At 40.6% G+C, this 13,555-nt stretch overlaps 1 protein-coding gene and 1 pseudogene across 4 annotated transcripts in view; both read right to left on the bottom strand.

Moving 5' to 3' along the window:
- Window positions 1-13,555, bottom strand: part of Mnd1 (meiotic nuclear divisions 1) — an 88,962-nt gene that overhangs the window by 57,291 nt on the left and 18,116 nt on the right. For all 4 annotated transcript variants that reach the window (XM_008854275.2, XM_029556771.1, XM_029556769.1 and 1 more), the window contains exon 4: window positions 9,504-9,652. In XM_008854275.2, coding sequence (XP_008852497.1) covers window positions 9,504-9,652 — 149 coding nt within the window. The remainder of the gene's footprint in view (window positions 1-9,503; window positions 9,653-13,555) is intronic.
- On the bottom strand, window positions 5,790-6,688 carry LOC103751018 (annotated as a pseudogene).

The raw sequence follows: 13,555 nt of genomic DNA, 5'->3' as shown, positions 1-13,555 counted from the left end.
TTATTCACAGTATTAAAAATAAACTTTTCAATTGATGTTCTTTTATAGTAATCTAATTGCAATGGATTTTATTGATGTATCTGTGACTTGTAAATGACATGAAGACTTATATAGAAAGGTACTTTAAAAAGTAGTTGTTGGTTTATACTGAGTACAATATTGTATAACTGTATTAATTCAACTGTAAACCTAAAAATTTACAGCCAATTTTGAAAGAGGTGCATCCTACCTCAGGAAAACGTTATTGAATATGTCAATTGTGTTGTAATGATATGCTTCTTCTAAGTATGTTGTTATTAAATAAATCATTTAAAAAAAAAAGTTTATGTGCCTAATAAAAAAAGCTTACTATTCAAATGTTCAACAAGAGATAAAAAGATGGTCTTGCAAGGTAGCACATATCTTCAATCCCAGCACTTGGGAGGCAGAGATGGCAGATCTCTGTGAATGCCAGGCCACCCTGGTCTACACAGTGAGCTCAAGGCCAGCCTGGTCTATCTACATAAGGAGTTCCAGGCCAATCAGGGCTATATACTTGGTCTCAAACCCCCTCCCTGCCAAACAAGAACAAAAGAGACATAAACTGTTATAATGAAACTCCACTCATCAATGAAAATTAATACATACAGCAACATAGACAAATCTTAAGACAATTATGAATGAATAAAGGAAGCCCATTTACACAAAATTCTAAGAAACAAACTAATGAGTCATGTCAGAAAGCTAATCAGTGGTTGGAGATAAGCACAGGGAAGTATTCTAGTTTAATCTATGTTGCTGTACAAATATATGACCAAAAGCAACTTGGGGAGGAAAAGGTTTATTTGGCTTACACTTCCAGGTCACAGTTCATGATTAAGGGAAGTCAGGGCAGGAACTCAAGTAGGGCAGGACTTTGAAGCAGAACTCATGGAGGATGCTGCTTGCCAGCTCACTCACAAGCTCATGCTTAGCTAGCTTTCTTATACAGTCTAGGACTAACCTGTATAAGAAGGTATCACCCACAGTGGGCTGCACCTCCAACATCCACTAGCAATCAAGACAATGCCAAACAGACAGACACGCCCACAGGCCACTGAGCTACTAAAGTCCTCAACTGAGGTACCCCCTCCCAGGTGACTCTAGGTTGTGTCAAGATGACACTAAAGACTAATCAGCTCAGAGGGTAGTGCACAGAAGAGCAGGAGGAAAAACTACAAAGTGAATGAAAACACTTTTAGGAGTGATAGGTAAGTTCTATTATCTTGATTCTGGTGCTGGTTACATGGCTATACATGTCTAAAAACCAAAGTTTTTAATACTTTAGCTATTCCTCAATAAAGTCTTAACATTTTATTTACTATTTTTATTTTATGTATATGATGAGTGCATTCATTGCCTGCATGTGTAAGTGCACCCGTGTTGTGCAATACCCTCGGAGGTCAGAAGATGGTGTGGAATCCCCTGGAACTAGAGTTACAGAGAGTTGTTAGCTATTATGTGAGTGCTGGAATTGAACCTAAGTCCTCCTCAAGAGCAGCCAGTGCTCTTAACTGCTATCTCCAGCCTCTCAATAAAAGTTCTTCTTAATGAATTAATTAAAAAAAAACACACAGATGTGGAAAAAAAACAATTAACTCTGTGGTGTTTTCTACTATGGCTCAAATGATCCTTCCCTCCTGGTATTAAGACCCAAGAATAATCTCTCCATGAGTGGGCTGAACTTAATAATTTTTTTCTAAGCAACAGAATATGGAAGATACAATGGATGCTACTCCCAAGAGTAAGACACAAAGAACAGTGGCTTTTGTCTCAGACTTCACGTGCATTTGCTCTGAGGGAGGCCAGCTGCCATTGTTGTAAGCTGTACTCTGCAGAAATCCATGTGGTAAGAAACTGAGGGAAGAGGCTGGAGAGATGGCTCAGCAATTAAGAACACTGACTACTCTAGCAAAGGACCCAGGATCAATTCCCAGCACCCACATGGCAGTTAACAAGTGTCTGTAACTCCAGTTCCAGGGGATCTGACACCTTCTTCTGACCTCCGCAGACACTGCATGAGATAGGTAATACACTCATAAACATAAAATAAGAATAATAAAGAAATTTTTTAAAGAAAGAAACTGAAGGAAACCTCTGGTCAAATGTTATAGAATTGAGAGCCTCAGCCCAAGAACTCACAAGGACTAAGTCCAATAAGTGAATAAATATTTTGAGCCTAGAATCCTATGCTCTCTCAGGTGGATATTCAGATGAGAATGCAGCCCTAGCTGCCTCAGTGTGACTACAGTCTCAAACGAGGCCTTGAGCCAGAGATACCCACACAAGTCATGCCTAGTTTCTAGATATACAGAAATGGTGCAGTATCAAGTTTTGTTTTTTGAAACCACATTGTCTGGGGGTACACAGCTTTGTTACCAGCAAAAGATAACTAATACAAGAGCTAACTCATATTTATATAAAAGTTTGCACAGCAAAGCAACTATACTCATTTAGATTATATTCAATTACAAATACAGAATAATTAAATAAAACCAAATTAAATAAAGGCTTAATCTTTAATTTTTTTCTTTTTTAATTGAATTTTTGCAAACTTCATACACTATATTTGGCTCATATTTAGATCCCCTCCTCTTATCTGTACCCCCTTCTTACTTTCTCAAGTAATTTGAAGTTCAGAGATAAGGTAGTCTAAGGCTAGTACACTATCACAAAATGCCACCACAGACCCAAGATCTTCCATTTAGGATTTAGGCTCTGACATTGTTTAGGAACAAGTCATTAGCATCTTGATTCTAATTTGGGGATGTAATATGGCCATATCACATACAAAAAAAGGAGAAATTTGCCTTTGTAAAGAAAATGAAAACTTCCCAGGAAACATGAAGCTAGTTTTCCACTTACATCTCTGGAAAGATGAGAATGTGCAGGATTATATTATTATGCCAACAAGCATCAATATAGGGTACTAGAGGCCTGGATCCACCCTTACCAGACAATCTTGCCCTTTCATCCCTAAGCCTAACACATCTCATACACACAAGGTCAAGCCTTCTTTTCAATCTTTATTGTTTTCAACAATGAAGGAATATGAATGTGCTGCCTTTCAGTGCTTTGATTTGTTAAGTCCTGAGCACACCCACATTCATTCATTATCTTGGGTGGAGGAGAAATTGGAAGTTGGAGGGATCAAGGTCAGGTGCCCAGGTAACGAGAGCATATCAGTGGGCTTGTTTACATTATAGAGTCCAGATTCTGTCCATTTTGTAAAAATCATTCCTACAAGAACGTTTTGGACACATTATTCCCTCAACAAAGTACATGCTAAAATAGTGAAAAGTAAGTAGACAATGCTCACTACACAGGACGCCAAGCAGTAAACAGTGGTAAGACCAAACATATTACAGTTTAAAGAAGAACAAAAAGCTGTAAGATAGAGGAGTTTGAAAAGATTTCTGAGAGCTGTTTAGAATCTGGCTAGGTACAGATAAAAGAAAAAGGAATTCTCAAAAAAGATAAAAGAACAAAAACCATCAAGGCAGGAAAATGCTGAAAGTCTTAAAAAATAAATAACTTTTTTTGGGGGGGGTGTTTTTGAGACAGGGTCTCCCTGTAACCTCAGCTGACCTGGAGCTCCCTATGTAGGGAGCCTTGAACTCACAGAGATCTGCCTCCCAAGTGCTGGGATCAAAGGCACGCACTACCACACCTGGCTAAATAACTCATTTTTTAAAAAATTTTATTATTTTTATTTTATGTGTATGCATGTATTGCCTACATGTAGTTAAGTGCACCTATGTCATGCAATGCCCATGAAGGTCAGAAGAGGCTGTCGGATCCCTTGGGACTGTAGTTATGAACAGTTGTTAGCTGGGTGCTGGGTGCTGGGATTTGAATCTGGGTCTTCTGCAAGAACAACCAGTGTTCTTAACTGCTGAGCCATCTCTACAGCCCCAATAACTCATTTTTTTTGGAGGGGGGGTCCTTTTTGAGACAGGGTCTCCCTGTAGCCCCAGCTAGCCTGGAACTCACTATGTAGATCAGTCTGGCCTCGAACTCACAGAGATCTGCCTGCCTCTGCCTCCCAAGTGCTGAGACTAAAGGCGTGCACCACCATACCCAGCGATAACTCATTCTTTAGGCTGCCTCTTCACTGGAATGATGGCATTCTTTGTGGTATAGAGTACTTTAGTTTCATTTGTCAATTGTTGACAAATGCCTGTACCACCTTTCCTGTGCTTGTAAGTTGAAGTAAACTCTGTACTTTCTATCTATCTGGTTCAGGGCATCAGGTCTTATGTTGAGGTCTCTGATCCAAGTTCAGTTTTGTGCAGAGTGAGACATAAGGATCTAGTTTCATTCTGCATGCAGCCACACAGTTTGATCATTTGTTAAAGATACTGTCTTTTCTCCAATGTGTATTTTTGGGCTCTGTCAAAAATCAGGTGGCTGTAAAAGTGTGAACTTCTATCTGAGTCCTCAACTTTATTTCATTGGTCAATAATATATCTGCTTTTATGCCAGCACCATACTATTCTTATTACTATACTCAGGTTTGGTGTCTAAAATATACAAAAAAAAAAAAATCTCAAAAAAACCTAGCACTAAAACAAGAAACCCAACTAAAAATTTGGGCACGGAATTAAATGGAGAAGCCTCAAAAGAAGAAATACCAGTGGCTAAGAAGTATTTTTTTTTAAATGTTCAACACCCTTAGCCATCAGGGAAATTCAAATTAAAGTACTTCAAGATGTCATCTTACCCCAGACAGAATAGCTAAAATCAATAAACCAAATGACAAGTTCTGGGGAAAAGGAAACACTTATTCACTGTTGGTGGGAGTACAAATTGGTGCAGTCACTATGGAAAAGGGAACACATATTCACTTTGGGTGGAAGTGCAAATTGGTGCAGGCACTACGGAAAAGGAAACACTTATTCACTGTTGGTGGGAGTGCAAATTGGTGCAGGCACTATGGAAATCACTATGGAGAGTCCTTAAAAAGCTAGAGATAGATCTACCATACGATCCAGCAATATCACTCTTGGGCATATTCCCAAAGACTCTATAGTCTATTACAGAGATATTGGTTCATCTATAGTCATTGCTACTCTATCAAAATAGCAAGGACGTGCAAACAACTTAGTTGTCTATCAACTGATGAATGGATAATGAAAATGAGGTTCATATGTGAATTTCATATATGGAATATCAGCTATTAAGAAAAATGAAAATTTGAAATTCACAAGTAAATGAATGGTGTTGGAAATAAAATTTCTAAGTGAGGTAACTCTGAAAAACAAATGCCACGTGTTCTTTCTTATTCGTAGACGCTAGCTTTGAATCTTTAGATATGTGCATTTAAATTGGAGTATACTTAGAAGGCAAAAATCTAGTAAGGGGCCATGGATGGGGGGACGGGGATAGAATTCAGGTGGTATGAAGAGACAAAGGAGGCTAATGGAATAGGAAGGGTTAAATGGAGTAACAGATGGGAGGGAAGAGTAGAGAGTATGGAGAAGAATAACAATAAGGACCTTTGAAAATGCTATATGAAGACATACTGCTATAGAAGCTTCCTAAGACATGTACATATGAAGGGGGCTTAAATGGAGTTGCCCTATGATGAGAGGGAGGAACAAGAGGATGCCAGACAATGCCTCCCCCAGACACCATAGGCTATCAAAAAGCTAAGTGCCACATATGAGTTTCCTCTTTTTTTTTTTTAAATAATCAAAACATCTATTTATTCGCAGTGTATAAATATCGTAACAACTGACAACTCTTCTTAGATGACTCTGGAACTGAAGTCAGTTTGGCCCCTTCACTGTTTTTTTCTTTTTATGGTCAGTTTGGTAGCCACTGGAGTCACTGGCTTGGAAAACAGGGCCCTGGTCCTCCTGGTGCTTTTTCTTCTTTTTCTTCTTCGGCTCTTCCTTGCTGATCACCACTCCATAGGCCAGCCTCTTCCTCTGCAGCAACATCTGCACAATCTGCCAGTGCTGTGGCACCATCAATTGTTCCATATGTTTCTGAGTCTTTTTTTTTTCTTTTTCTTCTTTGAAATTTTTTCAACAACTTCTTCAATACCAGTTTCTGCTACATCTTCAGAAACCACAGAGCTCTTAGGCTGTAAACTCTCAGTATTTATTTTCTTCCAAAGCAGAATACTCTAGCAGAATCTGAATCTAAGTGAAATACATCAAATTCTAGTTCATCACCCACATTTATCTCCAAGGTTTGCCACTGCTCAAACGACATGTGCTCAGGCTGAGGAATGGAGGCATTAAAACACCCATGTATAAGATATTTTATTAACTGTGCCCACTAACTTTTGCCCTGGTTCAGAACAGAAAATAACAAAGTCTGTTTCAATGTTAAGATGAATTATGTCCTTGATCATCATAAATATCTCCTAGTTCATCCACAACTTTGATGGCATCACATGCAACAGGGACAACCTAAAAGGCTTTCAGAGTAGCTCAGGAGCTCGGCATCCAGCTGCTCACAGATGCCCAAGCACTTTTGGCTCAGGAAGGGGGGCGATAGCGGCGGTGCATGTGGCTACCCGGCAGGAATAGCGGCCGCTGGCCAGCACGTAGGCCAGGTGTAGCTTGGCAGCTCCAGGCAGGCAGTATGCCGATCGCCCCACCACAGGCCTCTCATCCACTGCCAGGGGCCACAGTGACTCAGAGCAGCCCGCAGCCATGCTCCCAGTCAGGCTTTCGGTGCGAGTTTTCTCTTTTTCAAATTGTTAGACAGTTCCAAACATTACAAGTTATTGCCATTGCTCCTGGTTACCCACCAGAACACGATGGTAAGACCCTAGTGCTGAAGACACCACATATCTGACATGAAATCAAGCTGGTATCAATCTGGAAGCTTCATCTCTAGCTTTCATAGTGCTAGGTTCTATGCATGCTACAAGGGCAGAAAAGTAACCAACAGTTGTGCACCCTCTGAGCTACAATAATGACTGGTTTAATAAGATATGCTCACTGGCACAATAGTGGCATGAATATTTTGGGACTAACCAAAACATTGGATTGGATTTAAAGCCTACTCCACAAGATGGAACTCACACCTGGTACTGTTAACGGCCTCAAAACCCATGACTAGGTAGATCATAGGCTCTATTATTCTGCAAAGTGGACATAGTAATAACTACTCCCTAAGTTCTTATCGTTATACCTATAGATTACTGCATCTCTCAACCCTCAGAAGAGAAGCTTCTTTTTGCAGGGGGTGGCGATTAACAGACACTCACAACTGGTCAATGTGCAGAAAACAAGAGACTATAGAGTACTCAGCTCTAAAACGGCACATCTCCTCCCCACAAGGCTCAGGGATCATTCAAGAAGAGGGGTAGATAGACTGTAAGAGCCAGAGGTAGTGGATCTACAAGAAAAGAGGGTTTGCCACCACACAGTGCCACTGCTCAAAAGAACTCATAGTGGCTATATGACTGAAGGAGCAAGAGCTGCACAAGATCAAGCCAAACAAAACCCCAGCAGAAGAGGGGGAAGGGTCACGAAGGCTCACCCCTAGCTGAGGAGCTAGTGGCAACTGATGGTGCCTGGGGAGGCACAGCCAGTTTTCTTCAGGGATGCAGCCTCTGAGAGTCTATCCATGCTCTAGCAGATGGTCCTATATTCATGCACAGACAGGTAGCACTAAGTGGACTCACTCAGTGGGTTTGAAAAAAAAAGGGGGCATATGAAGTTGGGAGGGAAGTGGTAGAACAGGGGAGGAATTGGAGGTGGATTAGGTCATATTATATGTATGTATGACATTCTCAAACAATAAAAACAAGGGGAACAAAAGAAAAGAAATGAGCTATCACGCCAGAACAAGACACAGAAAGACCTTAAATGCATATTGGTAAGTGAAAGAGGCTAGTACCATGTGTGATACCACTCATATGAAAATCTGGAAAAGGTAAAACTATGTAAACAGTAAAAAGATCAGCTGACATCAACACTTAGGAAGTTAAGGCAGGATTGTAATTGTGAGAGCAGCCTGGGCTACATAAAAATCCTGTCTCAAAACGGAGGAGCTGGAAGGATGAATAAGCAGAGCATGGAGAATTTTTAGGGAGAGACACTGTAACTGTGGACACATGTCATCATACATTTTAGTTTGGTTGCACATGCCTGTAATCCTAGCATTTGGGAGGCAAAGGCAGAATGACTGTGAGTCGAAGGTCAGCCTCAGTTTCAAAGTGAGTTCAAGGCCAGTCCAAGCTACAGGAGTCCCTCTTTCAAAAGCCCTGTTTTAAAGGGGATTTAGGGGGCTGGCTTATTCAGTAAAGCACTTGTCCTACAAGTACATGGGCCAGATTCAGTCCCCAGAACCGAAGTAAAAACAATGTCAGGCATGGTGGTACATGTTTGCAAACCCAGAGCTGGGGAGGTGGAGACAGAAGGATGCCTGGGGCTCCCTGGCCAGTCAGTCTAGTCAACTATTGAGCTCTATGTCAATGAGAGACCTTGACTTAAAAAGAGGTGGACAGCATTCCTAAAGATGACACCCAAGGTTGTCCTTATGCATGTCCACACACACACACACACACACACACACACACACACACACACTAAAAACCAAAGCTAGAAGGTGTAAATGAGCCCTTGAACCCTAACAGACTTTGGCTAATTAGGTAGCAAAATTGGTTTACCAGTTGTAATATAAGGTACATACAATAATGATACATTATATAAACAATAAGGGAGGTTGTTAAGTGTTGAGGAGATAAAGGGGACAGGTTGGGAATTCTCCGTAATCCCACCAATTTTTCTATCAACCTAAACCTCAGTCTGCCCCTCCCATTGATTTAAAACAAAACAAACAAACAAAATCTAAGATACTAGAAAACAGTATAATGTTACAGAAAAATGAAAGGTGAAATAGTCCAAGGTCATTTTACAGTTTTGTTTGTTTTGAGATGTTGGGGGTCAAATCCAGAGCCTTAAGCATGCTAGCAAGTGTTCTACCACTGACATAAGCCCCTAACCCCACTGTTTATGAGAAAATGATGCTAATTATCTTTATACTTTGAGCCCAAATAATGCATAAAGTTTAAAGGAAGTCAGGAGTAGTGGAGCATGCCTTTAATCCCAGCACTCAGGAGACAGAGGCACATGGATCTCTGTGAGATGGAGGCCAGCCTGGTCTACATAACGAGTTCCAGGCCAGTCTCAATAAAGGAAGACACTGTCTCAATAAATAAATAAATAAATATTAAAAAATACAGCTTAAAAGAAACCACTATATGAAAAAAAGATTTAGGGGACGGAGAAATGGCTCAGTGGTTAAGAGCGCTGGCTGCTCTTGTCGAAGACACAGGTTCAATTCCCAGCACCCACATGGTACCTAACTGTCCATAACTCCAGTTACACGGGAGTCCAAAACCTCTTCTGACCTCCATTGGCACTGGACTCATACATATAAAATAAAAATAATAAGATATTTAGAAAAACAAATCTGTGTTACAAGGCAAATCTATTCTTTTAATTGTAGTGACTTACCTGAGATTCCAGAACCTCCAACTTACGTTTCCGCACATGAAGAGCTTTACTTGGAAAAGCCCAATAATAATTTGAAGTTCCAATCCTCTCACAGTCAACCATACTATCATCAACTAAGCTTTGAAGGACTTCTTTTACTGACATAGCAGCTGTGAGAGAAAATTTTTACAGACTGCATGTTAGGAAGTACTGTAAGTAAAATTCAAGAGCAAGTAACTAGAGAAACACTTGCAAAGCACATTACAATTTAGAGTTAGTAAGTTAATAAATAAACAGATCTTTAACAAAAAAAATGAAAGTATATCAATGGACATCTATATGAATATAAAAAGTGAGGTGAGTTGGGCATTGTGGTGCATGCCTTTTATCCCAGCACTTTGGGAGGCAGAAGCAGGGGAATCTTTGTGAGTTCCAGGCCAGCCTGGTCTACATAGCAAGTTCTATGCCAACCAGGGCTACACAATGAGACCCTGTCTTAAAAGACAGTGAGGTAACTCAAGTTCAGAAAGACAACTATCACATATTTTGTTATGTGTGGCTCCTAGCTTCTAATTTATATGTGTATTTATGTGGGATTGAGTGTGGGTAGAGGTCATGAAACTAGAAAGGGGCCCATGAGAGGAAAAGGAGGCTTTAGAAAGGGGGGGGGCAGGAAGATGACAGAACACACATGACATGAAAGTGGAAAGGGGGATAGTGGGTGGAACAGCACAGGTAGGGGAGGGGGTCTAGGAGATGGGTTAAAAGGGATTACCCCAAACAAAGCACACAGGAAAATGTCATAAGAAAAGCTGTTGTTTGGCATGCTAATTACAAATAAGGCACACATAAAGAAAACATCCATGGTCAACATATTCAGCTACACTTTTTTTTAAGGACTGGGGTTGGAGCCAGGGCCGTAAGCATGCTAAGCAAGCACTCTAATACTGGCTCCATTACGAGGCTGTCAGCTCCACTCTTTGCTGTTGTTTTGAGACAGCATCTCCCTGAGCTCCAGCTGGCCTGGAATTTGCTATGTAGGCCAGGCTGGCCTCCATCTCACAGAAATCCACCTGCCTCTGCCTTCCGAGTACTGGGATTAAAGTTGTGGGCCACCACACTCAACTTCAGCCCTACTCTTGAGGAAATGCAAAATAAAAAAAAGAGTATGCCTTCAGGACCATCAAAATAAGAACATTCAGAGATATAATAAAGGATTCAAGGAAATTGGTACCCTCAAATGGGTGGAAGAATACAGCAATATATATCTAAAACTTTAGATTTATGTATCTCTTTTTATGAAGAAATTTCATTTTTATAAATTTAGCCAGAGAATAAAGATGGATATCCATGTCTGTCAAGGCATTTTTTTCAATAGCAAAAGAAACAGGAAACTAGTCCAACACCTAGATTAAAAAAATAGAATGCAGCCGGGCGTGGCGGCGCACGCCTGTAGTCCCAGCACTTCGGAGGCAAAGGCCAGCCTGGTCTACATAGTGAGTTCCAGGACAGCTAGGGCTACAGGGAGACCCTGCTTCAAAAAGACAAAAAAAAAAAAAATGCAATCATTTGTTATAAAAGAATATTTAATAGCACGACAAACACAATATATTATATAAAATATAAACTATAGAAAAGTAAAAATATAGTATATACTAATGTAAGTATCAGATGATTTTTACTTTCTTTTTTCCCCCAATCATAAACACGCATTACCTTCAGCTAAGAAAACTAAAACACAGCTACTATGAAAAATTAAACAAAAAGAAATAAATTAGGTATTATACTTAGGGCTAAAATTTAAAATTGGAAAAGTTTTTAAAACACCAAAGATATAAAATCCCATTTCTCAAATGTTTGAGATTTATTAACAATTCTTAATTTCTACATACCAAGAAATACAACCTTTTCCATTTACATTTCTCCTAGAGTAGATCTCTAACTACAAAATTTATTTTAAAAAGACCCCCCCCCAAAGAAAGATCTAACACATAAAATTGACACCAAATGTGCAAAACATCCAACTCCACTCACAAAGTACAAACTGAAATGAAAGTCAGGGTGTTCCAAAAATGAAAATAGGTAGTGATGAGATTCGGTAACAGAGTGCTTGCTTAGCATGTACAGGACAACCCCAATACTGCAAAAAAGAAAAACCAAAACCAAAACAAAAGGAAATTATTGTGAACATAAATTTGTAAAGTCTATCCTGAAAGCAATTTGAGATTACATATTTCAAAGCTTGAGAACTAGACAAGCCTTTATTTTCTATTCTACTTCTACAGATATTTTCTAATGAAGTAATATGACATGTGGAGAAAAATGTGTGGTCAGTGTTTTGGTTTGCTTGGGCTCCTAACAAAATGCCATCAACTAGGTGGCTTAAATAACCAAAAATTGTACCTCACAGTTCTGGAGCCTAGGTCAAGATAGCATCCAATTTAGTTACTGCTGAGGGCTCTTTGCTTGTTTTACAGACAGCCTGTCTGCTCATTAAGAGTGTCCTTTTCTCAGGAGATGCACACAAAGATCTCTCTTCCTCTTCTTTAAGGCCACTGATCTTATAAACTAGAATCCTATTGTTCTTTTTTTTAATATTTCACTTATTATTCTTATTTTATGTGTATAAGTATTATGCCTGCATGTAGGTAAGTGCAACCATGTCATGCAATGCCTGCAGCGGTCAAAAAAAGGCTGTCAGAGCCCCTGGGACTGAAGTTATGGACAGTTGTTAGCTGCCATGTGGGTGCTGGGATTTGAACCCGCGTCTTCTGTAAGAATAATCAATGTTCTTAACCACTGAGACATCTCTCCAGCCCTATTCTATTTTTTTTTTTTAAAAAAAGCCTATTCTTGTGGCTCAAACTTCCTGCCTTGAGCTCCAAGTGCATGGATTACCACCACTCTCAGATTTAACTTCATCACCTGATCAAAGTCCTATTCCCAAATTAAACATATAAATTAGGGAGGGGCACAATTCATTCCAGGGCAGACAGCATATTAATTACATAATGCTTTTTTTATTTGCAATTTCATTTCTGTATTTATTTTATTTTACGTGTATGGGTATTTTGCGTGCATGTATGAAGTACACTATGTGTATGCAATACCCTCAGAAGCCAGAAGAGGGCATCAGATCCCCTGGAACTTAAGTTATGAATGGGGGTTAACTGTCATGTGGGTGCTGGGAACTGTACCTGGGTCCTCTGCAAGAACATCCTGTGCTCTTAACTGCTAAATCATTTCTCCAGCCTTAATTGTGCAATATTTCTAACAGCAAAATTTGTAAACAATCTAGATGTTCAACAAAGGGTAACCAGCTAAGAAAGTATGGTATGTGGTCACAGGACAAAAATATTAGGATATCTGCCTGGAGCGATGGCATAGGCCTTTAGTCTCAGCACTTGGGAGGTAGAGGCAGATGGATATCTGTGAGTTCAAAGCCAGCCTGGACTACATAGTGAGTTCCAGGCCAGCTGGGGCTACAGGAAGACCCTGTCTCAAAAAAAAACCAGCCGAACATGGTGGCACATGCCTTTAGTCCTAGCAGGAGGTGAGTTCAAGGCTAACCTGGTCTACATAGTGAGTTCCAGGCCAGCTGGGGCTACAGGGAGACCCTGTCTCAAAAATACCAAAAAAGAGACTATCCTCAGGCCTCTTGGGGTAAGTCTATAGCGGAGCGCTCCGCGCCGGGACTCCCTAAGCCTCATTCACCCTTCCACCCAACCCAACACCCCCCTGCCCCCCCGCCCGCCATTCTATACTCTAGCTTGGACCCTGTGCCATTCCTAGTCTTGGGGCCCCAGACACCTGGGGAACCAATACTGTTTCCTGATCCTTCTCACCCAGAGCAACTCAGGCCCTTTCTTGGGCTCCAGGAGCACCGCTTCTGGTCCTGGCCCTGCCCTCATCCCCCTCTACTTCCCCGGTCCTCCAACACCCGCCAGCCTCATTCTGGGGCTGACAGCCTCTTTCTAGGGCTCCGAGGCTTACCTTTACTCTCCCTGATCCTTTGCATCCAGTACAACCCAGCTACTCAATCCACTCCCTGGGAAATCTTGGGGCTTCTTCCC

This window comes from Nannospalax galili, unplaced genomic scaffold (genome assembly GCF_000622305.1).
Source record: "Nannospalax galili isolate Female #2095 unplaced genomic scaffold, S.galili_v1.0 scaffold305, whole genome shotgun sequence".
NCBI lineage: Eukaryota > Metazoa > Chordata > Mammalia > Rodentia > Spalacidae > Nannospalax > Nannospalax galili.
This window is presented reverse-complemented; position numbering and strand designations above follow the sequence as displayed.